The sequence below is a fragment of the Tribolium madens genome, unplaced genomic scaffold, assembly GCF_015345945.1.
Source record: "Tribolium madens isolate multiple individuals breed KSU strain unplaced genomic scaffold, Tmad_KSU_1.1 Scaffold_19;HRSCAF=116;Tcas5.2_LG9, whole genome shotgun sequence".
Lineage (NCBI taxonomy): Eukaryota > Metazoa > Arthropoda > Insecta > Coleoptera > Tenebrionidae > Tribolium > Tribolium madens.
In genome coordinates this window covers 308,484-328,301 of record NW_025400983.1, presented here as the reverse complement: position 1 = coordinate 328,301, position 19,818 = coordinate 308,484, and the positions used below count along the sequence as shown (strand labels likewise).

The following is a 19,818-nucleotide window of genomic DNA, read 5'->3' as shown; positions in this document are numbered from 1 at the left end:
AACTTGTCAAAAAACTCGAGAGTGAAATTATCCCACTTGGTGAATCAAAATGCTTGCTCCTACACACCCCAACTTTTACTTATTTATAATTCAAAAACCTGTAGCTCTATCCTAGACGCTGAAAAGACAACTTAAATATTTCAACCAAGGCTAGATAATGAGACTTGGCAATTTGACAGCTTCAAAGACCAATTCCGTTTCAGTTAAGGTCGAGTAAACAATATGCCCTCAAACTCTATTGATATGCATTATATGGCCAGAGATATCATTAGCCCGTATTGACCTCATCGCATACTCAAACCTAATACATTAAGAGTCTTCCATTTATTTGTTTTCTCATCGATCAAATTCGTGTTTTGCACACTTTGGTGTTGTTGGTGAGATTTTTCGCTCCATTTCTTCGATTAAAACACCGACTTTAAGGTTTTCTTCTCCCTCCTGGATATATTTTATAAATTACTACACTTTTTTATGTTTTTCATTATGTTTTCTCTGCAGTAGATGCGACAGTCGTGGTAATAATCTAGAGAGCTCATTGTCATGCATTGACGTCTGAACAATACTCAGACTGCATAATAATTATTAACATGACAGAAAATTAACTCGGGGGTTAAAATCGAATTGTAAAAAACGTTTGGAATAGTGAAAATTTGGGTCAGACGATCGATGTTATAACGTCGAAATTACAAAATTCTCTACATATCTGAACATCCTATTTGGAGAAGTCGATCAAACTGTTCGATTTAGTAAAATTCTTTTTCTACGTGACTGTTTCAGTCGTCATACTATCAATACAATTCCGGCCCATCAGTTTGAATGATTCAAAAGCCGGTTTCGGTCTAAATAAATCTGAAGGGAGTTGTTTCGAAATCCGTCTGGTGATTAAAAGCAAGTTGCGGCAAAGAATCGTAAGCGGCGAGAAACGATTACCGTTTCACTGTCAGAGGGAAATGTTTAAATATCGTCGATTTTACAATTTATTGAGTCTGCGGAGAGCGATCGATAGCACCAGCTGCCGAATGAAATTAGAAGAAGAATCTCGATTCCGAAGGAATGTTTCTAATTTCGGATGATTCCACCTGGAGCTAGTTTTGTTTCGAAAGAGCATCGGTCTAAATTGCTACCGAGTATTTAACTGAGTTGGTCTTGATAAAACCGCAAGCACGCTGATTCAGAATAACGTTTGTAATTCTGAACCGCAAAGCTAACAATCAAGGATTATATTGTCTATGTTCGAATATGAGATCGAAACAGACTTTGCATTACTTGAGTATCGACTTTATAAGTAAATAGAGCTGACGCAATCAAATCGGCATTAACACGAAATTTTGATCGGATTATACTAAAAAAACAACCGTAGTTGCAACTGTAATCAAATTTTTTACATTTTTCGCGTGACCGCAATCTTAATAATCCTAAAACCCAACCCGAGTCCATTTTTCAAGCGAGTTGCGTGATATTTTTAATTTAATTAAATGATTAAATAAATAATCTTTTCCGGATCAATTCATTTTCTAATGAACAAGTCTTTAGTGTAATTTAATTGCAACGGTTTTAATCTACGCAAATTACACACTGATTCGATTAAGAATATCACAATTATTCTGACATTACACTTTGGAAAGAGATAAAAGTTTGAGTTGGAGAATAATGCACGAAATAAATCCGTTTATCTGGATTCCAAACTAATGACTTAAAAAAAAAACAGGTTAGCTATCAGAATTGTACAATGAAGAACGGTCGACGAATTCAAACTTGATTAAAACTTGATTGCTTAAAGCGGGAGCAATTTTTTGTTGGAAATATTTCGATACTTCAAGGCTTCTTTCCACGCGATTGGTCAAAACGATTTTAGAAAATTTAACGTTTGACATACGTTCAGTGCTATAGAAACCCATGTTTTAAAGAATAACATTGAGTTGAAGATATCCACACACAACCTTTAGTTTCTTTTTAGGAAATTTGGTACTTCTAAGCGAGAAAAAAACTAGTTTTAGGGTTCAATTATATTTAAGGTTGAACTATACAGAATAAAAATATAAATCTTAGTCTTAGCAACAGCATATATTAATTTAAATTTTTTGTCCGGTCGTTAATTTTTTTTTTCAATTCTACTTTTGGCCATTTTATTTTTTTATAAAAAAACTGTATGGAAATTTTTTTTTATTCATTTTTAGCGTGTTGTAGATTATCTGTTTATGTAATTTTTTTTTCATGCAATTTGAATTATACGTTTTTTCATATAAAAATAAAAACTATTGAATTTTGCAATTCCTTACATGAGATAAAAACTTTGTGTTACTGTGTGTGTGAGGTACTGATTTAATTCAGGAACAACATTAAATTGCAAAAAAAAATGTAAAAACTGTTTTTTTTATTTAATTTTTTTGAGCATGGTCTGTACACAAGCGACAAATTTTTCCGGTGGTACATTTTGTAACTGGTTAGAGAGGTGCCATCTACGGGACGGTAGAGTAAATAGTTTTTGAAAACTGTAATTTCGTAGTTTAATATAAAAATACTGAAAATTATGTACTATATTTTTTGTTTATTCCAATTCATTATAACTATTATTGTGGCGTCACCGTCTATTTATCTTTTTGTTTTTAGTCATCAAAGTTAAGAAATAAAGCAAAATTAAGTATTTGTAAATTCACAAAAATGCTCACAAAAAATCAGTTTTGTTCAATTTAGTTTCGCAATCGACATGATTTTGTCAAAAATTACTAATATTAGTGAAATGTATGCGGCAAAACAGTTTTACATTCGCAAAATAAAAAATATAATCAATATTTTCAATCGGGAAAAATTTTGTTAAAAATTCAAATATAATTTTATAAAATAGTCTATATTGCTTTATTCTAAAATAAACTGCTCTTAAAATAATATTTATAAAGGAAATAAGTAAAAGTGTAGTCAGAAATTCCAAGATTCCATTATAAAATTCTAGAAAAAAAGAGAGAGCTTGTTCAGGAGCTATCTGGCCGGTATCGGCATTTCCTAATTTTATTAGAGAAAAACAACAAAAATGAAATTAATTAAAATTAAATTAAATTAAAAACACTTATTTTCTTTTATAGGTTTTGTTTATTCCTTAGTAGTTTATTCTAGAAATGACTAGGTACTATGATACATACTATTATTCAATTTAGTTTTTTTTTAATTTTTATTATCGATATAATTAATTATTGTCAGTTGGTGATTTTTTTATCTTATTGGTGAAAAAATTAATATACAAACAAATAAACTTTCAAAATTCTTTTATATGGGATTTTTGAGTCTTAAACAACACTTTACGACTCACTATTTATCTCTGTTCAGGTCAGATGAAAACTGCATTTTAGATACGATGCGCCAATTGAGGGTCTCATTACTGTTTGTGGCGGCAAGCAAGCCATTCCTCGCGACAAACACACGGAATTTGTTAAAAACTCCAATGGCTGTTTTTTATCGATTTTTTATCGGTTTGGTTGCTTTTTATTCCATGACAAATTTACATAAAACATTTTTAATTTTTCATTTAATAAGAGAAAAACGTTGTATTATACACTTTAAGAAAATTTGGTATTATCTACTAAACTATCATTAATGCAAATGTGTTATATTTCTTGTAAAACATGTAAATAAGCATCAAAACCGTTAAAACCTTCTTGTGTAATGGTCTGGTCGACATTCCTCCCAATAATCCACTCGATTATGTAACAAAATTAATGTTGTTTTCGCAATCGTTTTGGGCTTTTCTACAGTTGGTTTTGTTGCAGGTGTTCAGCAGTGCCCAGGTGGTCCGAAATCCTCTCTCCCAGAGCCAATTTCGCGGCTCTACATTATCGGTAAACGGTGAATTGCAACAGCAAGCTGCTGCCATGTCTCGTATGCGTCAACCATCGATGGGCATCGACACGGACATGGTGAGCGAATTCGATCCAAGTAGTTCGGATTCTGGTGTAGTGTCTCGTTGTGCGGTGGTGAAACCATTAAAACTCCGTCTGTGCAAACCAATATTCGGTCGCAAAACGGCGAAAAACCGAAGGACAGCCAAAGACAACAAAGCGAGCTCGAGCAAAGAACACATGGTGGAGGAAGTGCGCGTACAGAAACCCAGAGACCCAGAACGGGAAAAACGACGCATTGCGAGGAAAAAGGAGAAGAGGGCCACACTCATTCTGGGTCTCATCATGGGGTCGTTTATCGCCTGTTGGTTGCCCTTCTTCTTCATGTACATCTTGCGGTTGGCCTACGACATCCCAGGCTTTGCCTTTTCTACGGCCTTCTGGTTGGGTTATATGAACTCGGCGCTGAATCCGGTCATTTACACCATCTTCAACAAGGACTTCCGGAGGGCCTTTAGGAGAATCCTGTTTAAGTGATGTTTGGCTTACGTGTGCTGCTACGAATGCGTCAGTCGACGGATAAAGACGGCGCAGTATCGCAGCGCACCGAGCGCCCTCTACCGACACTGAACTCTCGACAATCCTCCTCACGTGGACATTATTATACTCTTCGATATACGTGTAAATTGTTATTTCTTGTTAGGTATGGAGCAATCGTCGTCAACTCGATCTCACAATCAAAACACACAGATGGCGCTAAGACACTAACTCGACATGCTTGTTTTAACAAAAGTACAAAACGAATTTTTATTCTAAAAATGTGTTTCAATCGACATCAAAAGTATTAAAATTGCCTTAATTATTGCTATTTAATAAATTATATCAAATCTATAAATTTGTATAGTCTACTTCCAAATAACTCTATTCTGTTTAATGGAAGCGATTTTATCTATAGCTTTTAAGGTTTTTAGGACATGAAGCGAGTTTTTATTGTAATATCAAAACGTTCCGAGTTGGCCACGATTGTTATGTTTTATTTGACTCTATTGTAATAATAAAATATGGAGCAATGACTACCACTGTGATAATATAACGCTTTCATTCTGGAATTTATCGTAAATAGTCTAAAAGAAAACAAACTATTATGTGTTTTTAAAAAAATCTTCGATGTTTAGAGACTTCATTTCTTGTAAATAACTTAATCGAAAAGCGAGAACAAGTTACCCAACTTTGAATCAATGAAAAAAATCAACGTTTACTAGACGTACTCCTGCTTTTTTAGCAAATATAATGCTCCTCAGACCAAGTCGTTTGGACCACTCTTCATTGATTTTCGTCGTTGTTGCGCGATGTCAAAATTGACAAGGGACCAATGAATACGTTTTTAATTATGCGCGTTCGAACACCCACAGCAATAATGATAATTTTCGTGTGAACGTTGCCGTTTTTCGCCAAGTCCAAGTTGCGTAACTTTTCGTAATATTTTAAATGTTGAGCGAGTGACAAGTTCGGCTATAGTTTAGACACCAATTGTATCAAACCTCTGGAGGCCGTCGGCCGTCATCTCCAACCTTCCAACCTTCTCATCCTTTTCCAAAAAAAAATAAGAATAACAGACGTTGCCTTGGCGAGGTCTCCAGTGGAAGTCTTCCACGAGCCCGCGGGGTTGCTCTCCGACTCCTGATAAATTCTTGCAACGAAACTATGGTGCTATTGACTGCTCGCCGGTCGGCTCGAGGGTGTCTCAGGCCCTGGAGCCGGCCCTGTGCGGCCCCGCGAGGCGATATCGAAACTCGCCCTGAGCCCGCGATTTTCGATCTCGCGAGCTCTTTATCTTGTTACATCTCTAGATTAATTATTGTTATATAAAGATGAAAATTACAAAAAACCAATTATAAACTATAATACTGTCCTATATTTGTGTGTGTACGTTTTTCGTGAAATATTATTAATAAGAATATAAATAAATCAATATGGTACTAAAAAAAAAACAACTCTCTCATTTCATACACCCACGTCAAGAAATTTAATGACGAACGGATGAATATGGAACTTGTGGCAGTGTTTGTCAATGTGTCACCTTGTTTATGGAAATTCAAGAGGCAGCTGCTTCACAAACTCGAATGTTACTCTTTATACATTTGCATCATTCCCACGTGATGAGCTCCATTTTTACTATTACCCACTCTATTACGTTTAAATGGTTGCATAACCCGAAAAAACATCTTTCCTCAACACAAAACGCGTGGTCAGTTTTGTTTACACCGCTTCTGATTGCATTATCTCGCATACCATAAATTCCATTGACTAACATAATCATCTTTTCGTTTCAATGAAAATTTTTCAACGTGCATACGAAACTAGGTTAATTTATCTTCGTTAAAATGATGTTTATTAATTTATTCACAAAGTGTTTTTCAAACTTGTTGACTAATTACCCAAAAAAACTTGGGTAATTGCTTCGAAACACCCCCCCAAAATTTTAATTATTTTATTATGTATTTGTAAGTCAACACTAATTATCACAAAATGAATCATGGTAATTGTCTAGAGAAAAACTTGATTCATTCCTCAGGTGTCGAGTTGTTGTAAACATTGATATGTAGTAAACAAAACGGGTCCGAAAGTTGATCTTTGTGTTAGGAGTAATTCACATTAGTTGATTGATGACCTTTCTAAATATGCTTTAATGACTTTGAAACTATTGTGATTGGAGTCAATGAACTGCTAATATCTCGACTATGGTGTAAACCATTCCCCTTTTCTTGTTGGTTGAAGCATGGAATTTTAATAAAATTGTGATTGATTGTTGTGACAATACGATGCAGTCGAGTGTGTATTTTATTTCGTAAGGAAATCAAGTGCGAAAATCAACACGAGCCGCCGCCGAGATTCAGATTCGTGTTTGTCTTGCGAACAGATTCTCTGCGAGAACTAATTAAATTTTTTTTCTTTTATTTTAGGAAAATGTCCACACACTAAATTCCGCGTTAAAAGTTTCTCATCTGGATATAAATGGCAGTTGTTTCAACAATACGGTTTTAAGTGCATGATTGTGTTCATATTCCCGAGTCCCTTACTTCGCTTTAAAATCTTGGAGATCATAATGGGTCATTAGGTTTTCTCGTCTAAGGCTGTGGAACGATTCGTTTTATCAAAGGGGAAACTTTTTCAAAGAAAAAATTCTTTCCTTTCTATACACATGATGTTTTGCATTTTGCTCTCGTGCCGTTCTTTGTTTATTAAATTTTTCACGAACTCATTGTTTGATGTTCCATTAGGATGATCGTTCCAAATGTGAATGTTTTTCATTTCCAGAGAGCGGGATTTTTGAGACAATGACTCCTAATAAAATCAAACACAAACTGCATCCAAAATCCCGGCTAGACTGTTTTCATAAACAAAACTGGTTTCTCGGATTAACATCAACCGAAATTTCATCTCAGACTTCGCGGAATTGTCAAAAGAACAATAAAATAAATCACAGACAAGTGCGTCATTCCTTCAATCTTATTTTTAAACACGAAAATTGACCAATTAAAGTAATTTTCTACATTATTTTCTATTATTCATAAAGTTAGTTTCCACCATTGCATAACACAAATTTGAATATTTTTTCATTCATTCAAAACTTTAAATTAAATTTTCAAAACTGTTATAGAAAGAGTAAAATTACCTAATTGAAAATTAAGGTCATGTTTGTTGATACCCTTGATATAGTTAATTTTCTCCTTTTTCGTACTCTTCCTGTCTCAACACTATATAGAATAAATTTTCATGAATAATAATTTTTACTCGTTTTAGTGTAACTAATGAAATCTGTTCATTCTAGTAGGAAATAATGCGGATTTCCGGCAAACATTATTTCCAAACTCCCAACAGAAATCATAACTCATGCAAACAAACATCGCAAAAAAGCGCTTTTAGCGGTAAGGTAACAAACCAATTTTCTATATACGTATATAATAGACACTACAAACACTATTGATAGTTTTAGTTCGCGAAGTTTGCACATTTTAAATGTGCTGACCGGAACAAAACTTGTGCAACGGTTGACCAAGACCACTTGTTTCATTTCTTGAATTGGAATACCATCACATATCATGGACAATTCGTAAGTACTTGCCGGTAAAAATTTCTTATTAACATAATTAATTCAACAAACCTAAGCTTCAAGGTATAAAAATGACAAAAAAGATTTTTTTTGAATTAGAATTGATTACGAGGAAGCCTTTTTCAATACATAATCCTTGAATATTTAATCTATTTGAACGTTTTATGTAATCTTTGTGCAAATGAAAGCTCTTGTAATTGCTGAAAAATACTATTTTTCAGGTTTTATCTAAGAGTATCAATACTTTCAGTTACATTAAAAGAGGATTTTTCAATACATAATCCTTGAATATTTAATGTGCTTCAACGTTTTATGTAATCGTAGAGCAAATGAAAGCTCTTGCAATTGCCTGAAAAATACTATTTTTCAAATATGTGAATATGTTCAAAAGTTTGATCTAAGAGCTTCAATACTTACATCAGTAACATCAAAAGAGGATCACGTTACCTTGTTAAACTAGTCGTTAACTTTTAAAGGTACTCAAGTTTCGTTTTTTCAAGAAAACATTCTTTAATGTAAATTTCTGAGAAATAAAACCTCAATGATATCATATTTTTGCAAAAATAAAAGAATTGGATCATAATTAGACCGGAATTAATTATTATCAAAAGTGAAAGAATGAAAGAGAAAAAATGATTAATGATCATAATGAACAAGTTCATTAAATCTCTTCAACAAAAGAAAAACAATTAAGTTTACGGTAAAATAAACAAACATTCGTTTAATAATAAGAATTTAAGTTCATTACATCGTGAAAACAAGATGAGGTTGTCGAGCGACCTTGTGTACATTCTTTTCAAGGTTAAGCACGGTTACTAACCACAATATCGAAAAGTGCATGTATTTCGACAGATTTTCGAAACGAAAAAACGAACCTACATTCGACATTGCAATATTTATAAGTAGGAAGGCTGGACTTTGCACTTTCGTCATTGCTTGCCAAAAGAAAAAAAATTCAAACGAAATAAAAAACACTGAAATCGTGCCAACGATCAGGGAGAAATTTGGTTTCGGCCTTATCGCTGGTTTGCTGTTCAAATACGCTGTTTGTTCGGTAATTTGAAGGTAAATGAGGGGCGAATTATCCCAACTCGTTCTAAATTAAAGGTAATCACCATTACCATTAACTCACATGACCGATAAAAAAAATTGTTGATAGTGTTCTATTAATTATATAGGTTTTTTGTTGTTTCAGAAAAAAATTGATATTTTTTTTTATTTATTGCTACCATTGAATTTCTGGAGTCGATCCAAAAGTCAGCAAACTTTCCTTTGTAAATCTGGCCAAGTCTCGAAAAAATCGCACGAGACATATTTCAAATATTTATTTGCTTCTTAGCTTGGATTGAGTCATTAGTCAAAGTGGTATATACCGGTTTTAAGAAAATGTCAAATATTAGTCCAAATAATGTATCAATTTAATTCGTTTGACGTCAATTATACGTTGACAAACAATACCAGAATTTGGTAAAACTGTGAACATCACGTGCTGAAATCACGTTTTCGTTTAAAGAGATTAAGAAGAATCTCGCGATATTTACATTTAGAGATTACCAACAACCTTTGCACTCTGCGGTTTCCCAAACAAGTGATTTCATTAAGATATCTAAAATTTGAATTTAAATAGAAGAAAATAAGAGTGTTTCCAGGGTTAGCAAACTCCAAAATCTGCTTGTTTATTGCGGAAACGTAAAATCGAATCTTCATTTTCACCTTGAAATGTCGCATAAATTGTGCGCTCCGCGTCATCATTGGTAGTACGACCAGCAGTTCCAAAAAGTCTCAAAAGAAGATCTCTTTTCGAATCATTCTAATTATAGTGATGTCCGAGTAAAGCAACGCACCGAAGCACTCTAGACTGTTTTCCATCATGCCTCGGGCACATGTTCAACTTTTTGTTCCTGTTTAAGCCAAACGAGTTCCATCTCGTTGTTTAGATCCACTCTTCATTACGGTACAGTCGATATATACCGCGAATCCGGCCGTGTTGTATTTTTTTCCTCTCGCCATCAAACAAAAAAAATCCCTTCGCAAACAGTCGCTCGAAAAATATTTTTTCAGTCGTCGCTTAAAAGCTCTTCGATTTCATGGTGGGAGATAGTTCGGTCGCGACCTGACCAGGAGATAGTTCATTTTTCCTGCTCTACCATACACAGTATTCAATTAATTGTCGCGAATTCTTAGTGACATTTGATAATCAATAGTTTTGCGCCTGGCTGTATACCGTTCTTCGATTCAACACGGCCCAAGAGTGCGACCGCTGGAGCCCTCCTGACCTTTTGCCACTTGCTCCAGGCTGAAGCTGCGATTCTTTTCGAGTACCATCACCCTTTATGTTTTTACTAGTTTTGTGACGGGTGAGTAGTGAGTAGGCAACATTTATAAATAGTTGATTTGCGACGAAGAAAAGGGAAATGAAAATATACCAGTCTTTTGCCAATCCTGTTTTTAGATGTCCAGTCACAACACGAGTAAAATTAGCATAACACGACTTTTTTTAGGCGATAGTTTTCGCCGAAATTGCGACGATAAATTGCCACACAATAAACTAGTATGTAACTTGTTTAATGGTTTATTATTGACGATTGATTCATTATTGGTTGAGGTCGAACCGAAAATATCTTTTTGAACCCACGCCAAATGATAATAAAGCACGTGTTTTAATCAGTTTGCGTAATTTTTCGTTCAGTAAAGAACGAATGGTTCGGAAATGAATTTATATACCGTGTTGGAGTTAAAACATTCAGGTCAAATTATTAAACTTTCCAAGGTAGTACCTAGTTTATATTTACGTAAACGCAACTCAAATCTACAACTAAAAGAACGAGTCATAGTTGTTAGTAATTAATAAAGCTTCAAGCTAAATTCTGACCTTATTTTTTCATAACACTACAAGCAATCGAAAAAATTACTTTGAAGATTTGTTGAAAAATTGCGACACTTGTAGTTGAAGTAAACTCGCACAAAAGCATGTTGTATGCACAAACGTATTTTAACTTCCAGTTAGTTGTCTTCTGAAACGTTCACTCTTTCATCCCATTCCTATTTTTTGCTAAAGGAAAGAGATTTGGCTAGAATGCAGCTTTCCGAGCTGGTATTAACGTGTTTGCTTTTTTGCCATTTAATATACTCTTTGTATTCACAACGAAATGTTTTAATGAAATGTGCAAATTTAAAACAAAGAACGAAAACGGAAGCTTCTTATAAATGAGTAATCTCAAGCGTTTATCTCATATTTGCATATCATAAAATAAAGGTAATTCACACTTTTTGGTTCGTTTTGAATTATTCATCACGTGGTCATTCAGTATATAATTATATAAACATGATACTGTAACTCGTATCTCTGGATTTGTTATTTTTACTCTTATTATCTTTGTTGTTTTGAACAATCGTAACTGACCTCTTTACACACATTCAATAAACCAAAAACTTGACACTCTAGAGAACACAAACCATCAAAACATAACAATTATTTGTGTTTAAAAGGGTTGTTTCCAAAGTCCTGTAATTTTCGTGAATCACAGGTGTTGCTGATGTTATATTTGTTGTTGTTGTTGTTGAGGACTCATGAGACGACCCTAACTAGAATAGTGTTTCTAAGTGGACTAGTACATTATCGTAAACTCGTTGCCAAAAGCTTGCACTTAAAAAAGAATTGATTGAAAATGGCTAAGAAAAGTTGAATTCAAACCGGATCAAAGTATTATAAACTATCGGAAAAGACATCGGAAGTTTAATTACAGCAAGATATAAAAATGTTCCCCCTTCTTCCAGAACCTATAAATCAACAGATCCAAGTTGGAAAGACGGCCCGACAATGTCGAAAGACGCAAAAAGTATGATATGGGACTATCTGGTCTTTGTGATTTTTGTAATAGCAAGCACCTTTGTCGCCGTCTATTCTCGTTTCTTTGGTCCTAAAGAGAAGACAAAGGCCGATTTTGTTTTTGCTGCTGGCAAAGTTTCCATGGCCGCTATGATGCTGAGTATAGCGAGAGGAACTCTTGGTGTTCGATCATTTTTGGGTAAGTACAGCCAAAAAAACCTTTCATTTAGTCGCTCGAATTGGATCAAGTGAGTAATTGCATACACGTGTCGAAATTTTTTTACAAAACTCAAGATATATCGGACCGTATTTCACTCGAGGAAAAAATCTAAAACCCAAATTAAATCCTTCGACGAGAATATATCCATCAAACTGCCACACATTCGATGCGACGACGCCATATTTGCCTCTTTCGCCCGCCACACCCTCTTTCTTTATTATGACACAATAGAAATTAATAAATGGCAACTTTTTCCCACACATATGAGAAAGAAACGAATTTATGTTTGCAATTTGTTTCTTTTAGTTGCTTATTGCATATTTTTTTCATTAACTCGCGTTGGTTTACGACAGTTGAGACAAATTCGCTAAACTTTAACTAACTACCCATGAAACTTTCTAGCAAGAACAAAACTTGATCTTATTCGAGCATAACCGACTCGAAATTTTTACAAATCTTTTTCAGGATATCCGTCTGAATTATTCTATCGTGGAAGCACAATGTGGGAGACTCTATACGGGATGGTCCTGGCTTATCCCATCGTATGTTTCATCTTCGTACCGGTATATTTCAGTTTAGGAATTACCTCAGTCTACCAATATTTGGATCTTCGGTTCAAATCTCGCCTAGTCAGATGTTTGGCATCGGGAACTTACATCGTAAGGCAGCTCCTAAATCAAGGTGTCACAGTCTTCACCCCTTGCGTCGCCCTCAATACCGTTATCGGTATACCTTATTGGGCCTCCATCTTCAGTATTACTCTCGTCAGTGTTATTTTTACAATTTTGGTAAGTAAATTTTAAGAAGCGCAATAATATCACCATCAATTTTCATTCACGTCATACTCGAATCTTATATTAGACAGTTGTTAGACTTAAAAAACGATTAATATTAAATTCACTTCTTCGCTTCATCGATTTAAAACTGGGAGAAAATCTGACAAGGAAACAATAACAAACTTCGAGCTTATGCAAAAAAAGAAAAACTTTTTAATACGATATGTAAATACGAGACATATTTATAAGTCCAAACTTTGCTCGTAATACAAATTTACATAAAATTATTCGGGAGTCGTGCGAACCACTTAGATTGATTGTGCATTTTAATTTTTTCCAACTGCAAGACGGCAATTAAGTAAATATTGTTCAATTTTGACACCCAATCTTGTGCACAAAATTTCTACCAGAGGACGACAATATTTACCTCTTCGATCCCTGCTAAACTTAAGTGTTCAACTGTGAAATTAACGTGAGAATCCTCTCGACTAGTTTTAATCAAAAAAGTGCCACTTTCAGCCTCTTTTCAACCGATAGCTTTAGGTTTATATTAAAAGCGATAAGTACGGAAACGCAATTTCCAACCGCCAGCGCAAAAATTAATTAAAACGCAGAGAAAATAATTACCTGAGAATTTTTGATGTTTGATTTTTTGCGAAATCGTACGCCCCATTTTTATTAAATCGATTGTTTAGCAAGTGAACCATATTTATCCAATATGCAAATATCCAGGTCCAAAGTTGTTGAACTTGGAATATTATGAACATTCGAGTATTATACTGACCACTTAGTTTCACACAGCTAAGGTCCTAGTTCGCAAAGGTCGGATCTTTCGGTTACTCGCTTCAAACTTTCCTTTAAGAAGCTTTAGCCGCTGAAATGTGCATTATTCATGACGAGGGCGTAATGAGTTCATGCATATTTTAATTATATCTGCAGTTATATGAGGCAGGGCGTAAACTACAAACTTTTTTCGTGTTCACCTTTATAATCGATATATAAGATTCATTGTCATTCACGGGGCGTCCTTTTTTTAATATTGTGCGGCTTTGAAAAAAAAAACTAAAAAAAAGACGACGTGAGGAAGTCTAATACGCTGAGAACGCTCATCATGGGCGCCGGTAAAATATTTTCCTTTTTCTCCCGCTTGGACGATTTTCTGCTTGATTTAGAAACAAAATTACTTGGGTATCAGTCATGAGTAAATTTTAAGAGTCGTTTTTATTAAACTCGAAGGAATTCCTTTAAAGATTGGGACGAATGAAAAATGCGGAAGGCATGACGATTTCGTCAACGCCATCTTTCGTTCCTACTATAGATATTCCCGCATTGTCTAAATTTAGACTTTTTCCAACTTGAATTACAGTTAATTAAGTCGTAAATATTACACAGTTTGCGCGATAACGAGCACAATAAAAAGGAAATGTTTTTTTTTTAATTTTGTCATTGTAGTTTTATTAGCACTAGAGCCCAGTAATTTAATAAAATTAATGCCCAGTTTCTGGAACAAATTAACATTAGATAAATTTTATCATTTCGATAGTTACTAAGGTAGCGCTAAGTCTAAATCGTTTCTAAATTAGTTACTTTGTTGAAATTGAAAGTTTGTTTTTCTCGATTTGGAAAATGTAAATGTCAGCAAGTGTAATTCTCTCGAATAGAGCGTTAAAATAAAAATGTATATAACAATAAGGTAACGAGGAAAGTTCCTCTTTTCGACGCTTATGACACGATAAAGAGCGAGAAGAGAACGATTGAAGGGCCGCTCTTTTCAGAACTCATTTTCGTGTCTCATTCTGTTTTCATTTTCAGGGAGGCCTGAAAGCAGCAATTCTTGCCGACGTAATGCAAGGATTAACAATGATCGCAGTGAGCCTCGCAATAATAATCCAGGGTTGTATCGAAGTGGGTGGTTTTGGTGCAGTTTTCGAGAGGAACAAAGCCGACGGCAGACTGGACTTCCTCAAGTAAGTGTATAGAAATGATCACAAATGAAGCAGCGCGTCGTAAATCCAACAATCTCGAATTTAATTATTTTAATTTATCTCTTGGTTGGGAGTTTTTAAACTACGGCCGAGTTACAACTCGGTGCCTTTATTATAAAGTTTGGCGAAAAGTTGACGCCGAGTTTAATGAAGACGCATTTCAATAACGGATTAAAATAATATTGTACCGCCCAGTTGGTGATGTTTGTGACGATAAATTAAGGAAAATTATTTTGTTCTTTGAGCGTTTTACACTCGACGTTGCTTCAACTTTTGACAATAATTTTCTCTGTACAGCGAAACCGTTGGTTTCGACTCGAAGCGAAAATTACGAGTACATCATATTCACGCCCGACATTATTTATTCATTATTACAACCAAAAACTAAATTGAAAATATAATGCGCACTATTAATTATTCAGAAAATCGAAAAATAATTATGTGAAGGGTCTTTCCTCTCGCTTCTCTAATATCCTAAACCAAGCCAACAAGGACGTAACTTTAACCATCCTATTTTATCTTGCAACATACATTAATTACTAAGACCGAAAAGCTTTTTACAAAAGATTTCTTTTGTTATGACACTTCTTCACTCCTCATTAGTTCTACCATGGGCGTCGACTTTTCATACTTTTATTGGGTGCATAAATAAAAAATTGGTATAACTTACAGGATTTGAGAACAATTACGCGAAAAAACGATTTCGTTTTCCCTATGTTTGTGGAATTTATTGTATTTATTATATAATTTTTTGTATAATACAAAAGAAAAAATCAATAAATAACATTTGCAATAAAAAGTGTCAAAAAAATAGTCATATTCGAAGTTGCAAAATGCTTCAAATTGTTGAGTTTTGAAAAACTCCTGTTCAATTTAAAAAAAAAATCGGAAATAAATAAATGGTCTCAAAAATTGGTTAGTATTGCTTTTTGATTTTTTATTTCCAAAAATATATTTTTTAACTTTTTTCAAATATTTATTTTTAAATTTAACATTACTACAACAACAAAAAAGTAACTTTTTTCTCTTTTCTTTAAATCAATGTTACAGATAAAACTTTTTTCTCAAAAAATCGTTAATTTATTCCAGTTTTTGAGACTCTCCTTACATTCTGTCTGCGGTCATTGGTTCCTGAGATATCGATGATCAAAGACAAAAAGATTCTTTTTCATTAAAAGTGTTGTCGTCAAGAGAACATAAAAAAGCTGAATGAACAAGCTGTCCGGCTCATGTATTAATTTAATTAATAAAAAAAAATCTATAAGACCGTGGACTAAAAAAAAGAATAAAAAAATACAATTTTTTCTCGCGCTATTTCTTAGGATTACGTAATAACTGTAGCTCATAAAAAAATCCAAATAATTTCAAGACTAGAAACTAAAAAAAATATAGATTTTTTAAGTCTAAATACAACCATTTTTCATTGAGCTGCGATTTCAAGTCATCAAAAATGTAAGAATTTTTTGTTCTCTAAATTTTTTGGAATAGTAAAAGGTTTATGTAAAATGTTTTGTCGTTTTGAAATTTTTATGATAATAAGAAATATTTTTTCAGTGAGTTTTTTCACTAAAGAACTTAATTGTGAATTAATTTGAAACATGGAAAAACAAAATAGAATAACATAAACGACAAATTTGATCCATTTCCTTGAAAGGGAAAATAGAAAAATAGGAAATTTAATTAAAAAAAGATTAGGAGTAACACGAAATTCCAAATAGGTATTACATATTACTATTTAACTATTTTTTTTTACCTTAAGCCAGAGTACATTATTTCCATTTGTCAATGTAGTCGGCGCCCATGAGTTCTACTATCATATCGTCTGACCTTCAACAATCTCTTCTACTCCACTTGATCGATTCATTTCTCATCTCCACTCAGACACTCAACAAAAACCTCCCCCTTCTCATCCCCAAAAATTAATTTCTGGATACTTCAATCAGTTTCAGCATGGACCCAACGATAAGGGTAACCACGACATCTGCACTGATCGGCCAGCTTTTCATGTCTTTGTCAATATTCGGTTGCCAACAGAACTTTGTACAACGCTACTGTAGTATGGATTCACAAAAAAAAGTAACAAAGTACGAAAAATTTCGCACATTTACAACCCACAAAAAAATGAGTGTTTTGTTTCTTTTAGGACTCTCATGTGTAACATCCCCGTAATCACTGTCCTGTTTAGTTTATCCTGGGTTGTGGGAATGGTTGTTTATGCAACGTATGCTTCGTGTGATCCATATACCTCCGGTTATATAGAAAAATACGATGAAGTACTTCCCTTTTTTGTCGAAGATCGTTTCAACTATTTGCCTGGTATACTCGGTTTGTTTATGGCTTCACTTTTCAACGGAGCATTAAGGTAAGTCGGATTTTTTTGATATAAGCATGTCGCGTTTTTCACTCTTTTCATGGACATGGAATAACAAGTTTAAACCGCTTTACATAAGTTTTAGATCCTCTTAGTAACGAATTTGGACAAGTTTACTTCGTATGCGTTATGCAAGCAACTGAGTGCTTAAGGTTGCGGTTAATTTGTGTTTCAAACTTTCTAAACATGCATTACTTACAGCTTTCTGTAATTTTAAATTGAAACACAGTGAATTGAATCTAGTTGCGCATTGTGTTGGTTTCGATTCGATTCGAGACTACAGCTGCACTTCACTTAGACAGTTGGGAGTCTTCTTTTGATTGGCCTTTCATCTTATTCATGCAATTTTTATAATCTCTAGATTTCAGTTTCTTTTAGAGCGAAATGTTTTAGAAGTTTTTGATAACGTATAACGTCACGTCATTTATGTAAATTTTTTTTCATCCCCAAAGTGAATCTGTTGGAATTCTCTAGAAAGAATTTCGTTTCAGTTTGAATGTGTCTAATCTGAATTCTCTGGCCACCGTTACATTCGAAGATTTCCTCAAACCGATTCCGTTCTTGAAGGGACTGAAGGACAAGCATCAGCTATATACCATCAAAGCTATCGGAGTTCTCTATGGATTTGTTATCATGGGAATCAGTTTCGGAGTGGGCCTCTTAGACGGTGTTATCGAATCATCTATGCTGGTCACCTCCGCCACTTCAGGACCTCTCTTAGGAGTTTTCATAATGGCCCTGTTGATACCCTGCACCAACTGGAAAGTAAGTCCTATTTTAGTTTTTAATGCGACATAACGTTCTCTTGCTCGTGATGGCAACGATGAAATATACATCACGAACAGCCGTTAAGTCGCTTCTGTTAACATCGATTCCTCTGTGAATGGGAAGTTGGGGATTCGTGCAGAGAGATTATGTGTACAGAGAGAGGCGGCGGCTTCGATTGTCCCTGGAATTATTAATTGCAAATGTCCTGAAACGTATTCACATCCGGGAGAGAAACGCTAATTTGATTGATAAATTTCGAATTAGATTGATTGCTCCTTTATGCGAAAATCGCTCTCGCAATTAGGAACTTTGTCATAGACACTAATGCCTATTGGATCGATGTCTCAAAGTTACATAAAACAACTAAAAGTTGTTGCAATATGCAATGGGTGCATAAACAAAAAATACATATTAAAGTCTCTGGGCGCCCATGTTATAATCTATCGTTTGTCAAGTTCTGCACATTTCAACATCCACCTTTATTAGTTTGTCCCTTGCTTTAATATTAAGTTGCAACTTCACAGCATCCTAAGATACTTAATCCACATCACTCCAACATCGTAAAATATGAATCACTTGTCAGGTTATATCTCACCCTCCTGTAAACTCCCATATGATAAATTAAAATTGTTTCCAAAATTTCGAGCCCGTTAAACACGAAAGTTGACATTTCATGTCATAAATTCCCAATAACTAACAATAAATCATATGTAAAACAGTCGCCAAGTTTTTATCAACTCATCAAAATCAACAAAACTTGATTTTTAGGGAGCTTCAACCGGCGTGATTGCCGGTCATTTAGTTACTCTTTGGATAACATTTGGAAGATTAACAATAGAAAAACCACCATCCCCACATCTACCCTTATCAACTGAAGGGTGCACAAACACGTCCTTCAACGATCATATTTTAAAGCCGGAACACCAGTCGGCATACTGGACTTTTACGACGACAACTTCCGCACCCATCAATAACACGGGAAACTTTTCCCTCGACGTCATCAACACCACACGAGCGGCACCTTCGTACGTATTTCCCCCGAAAATTACCCCTTTTTTCCTCACAATTTTCCCTTATTACAGAGACCCTTTGACTCAACTTTATTCAGTAACCTACATGTACTACTCTCTCATCGGATGCTTCATTTCCATACTCATCGGTTGGACTGTTTCCTATTTTACGGGTAGCGAAAGCGATTTGTATGATCAAGAATTAATTCATCCTATTGCTCGAAAGATGGCCAACTTTTTCCCTGGCAAAAAACGACGTTATGCAGAGAAAACCATCAAACATAAAAGACCGAGAAATGAATCAATGAACCATTCGGCAAGTGCCACCAGCATGGATAAAAAGAGCGGAAATACGAATCTCGCTTTTTCTCAGGATGTACAAATGGAAGTGTACAGAACCAAATTATGATTTTTCTTTTTCCTAGAGATGGATGTGAGAAATGGACACGTACTCGTGTTTTTAGTGCCTTTGATTTGGCAACATCTGTGATCTCTAGCTGATAAGACAAAAAAGTGTTCGTTTGTTGAATAATGCAAAGACTACTTAACTATTTTTTATACCTTATATTGTTACTATTGAATAAGATTGTACTTCATATGTGTGTTGAAATATTTATTTTCTTTTATAAGCTTAGACTAGTGCTAATAACGAGTATTTATTACAACAAGTTAGTACAATATAATATTTAATTATAGTGTTTATTCAAAGAGTTTAAGCTACCAACGAAAKTTACTTAATAAAAATAAAGATAAAAAAGTTGTTTCTCGCACCATACAATTTAGCCAAAAAAAACAATAATAAAACATGCGCAGACGCGATAAAATATTAAAATCATGAATAATACTTCAAAAAAGTGCCACAAACCTATTTATTACTTTTTCAATGTACTTTCAGCTATTTTAAATAAAAACGAC

General features: G+C 34.2%; 2 protein-coding genes across 4 annotated transcripts in view; both read left to right on the top strand.

Annotated features, from left to right (window-relative positions):
* The window catches only part of LOC123015651 (alpha-2C adrenergic receptor), a 73,150-nt gene extending 67,341 nt beyond the window's left edge, over nt 1-5,809 (top strand). For both annotated transcript variants that reach the window (XM_044415519.1, XM_044415518.1), the window contains exon 3: nt 3,762-5,809. In XM_044415519.1, the coding sequence (XP_044271454.1) occupies nt 3,762-4,367 (606 nt within the window). In that variant the 3' untranslated portion in view covers nt 4,368-5,809. The remainder of the gene's footprint in view (nt 1-3,761) is intronic.
* Nucleotides 5,810-7,926: 2,117 nt separating this feature from the next.
* LOC123015647 (sodium-coupled monocarboxylate transporter 1) lies at nt 7,927-19,513 on the top strand. Of its 2 annotated transcripts, none has more exons than XM_044415514.1 (9): nt 7,927-7,944; nt 11,722-11,972; nt 12,459-12,781; nt 14,582-14,736; nt 16,698-16,838; nt 16,898-17,116; nt 17,617-17,890; nt 18,662-18,918; nt 18,976-19,513. In XM_044415514.1, the coding sequence occupies exons 1-9, from the start codon at nt 7,934-7,936 to the stop codon at nt 19,310-19,312; spliced, it is 1,968 nt and encodes a 655-aa protein (XP_044271449.1). In that variant the 5' UTR covers nt 7,927-7,933; the 3' UTR covers nt 19,313-19,513. The 2 variants fall into 2 exon arrangements, with proteins under 2 accessions (XP_044271449.1, XP_044271450.1); XM_044415515.1 differs by lacking the exon at nt 7,927-7,944 and adding an exon at nt 9,884-10,301.
* The last annotated feature ends 305 nt before the right edge of the window (nt 19,514-19,818 follow it).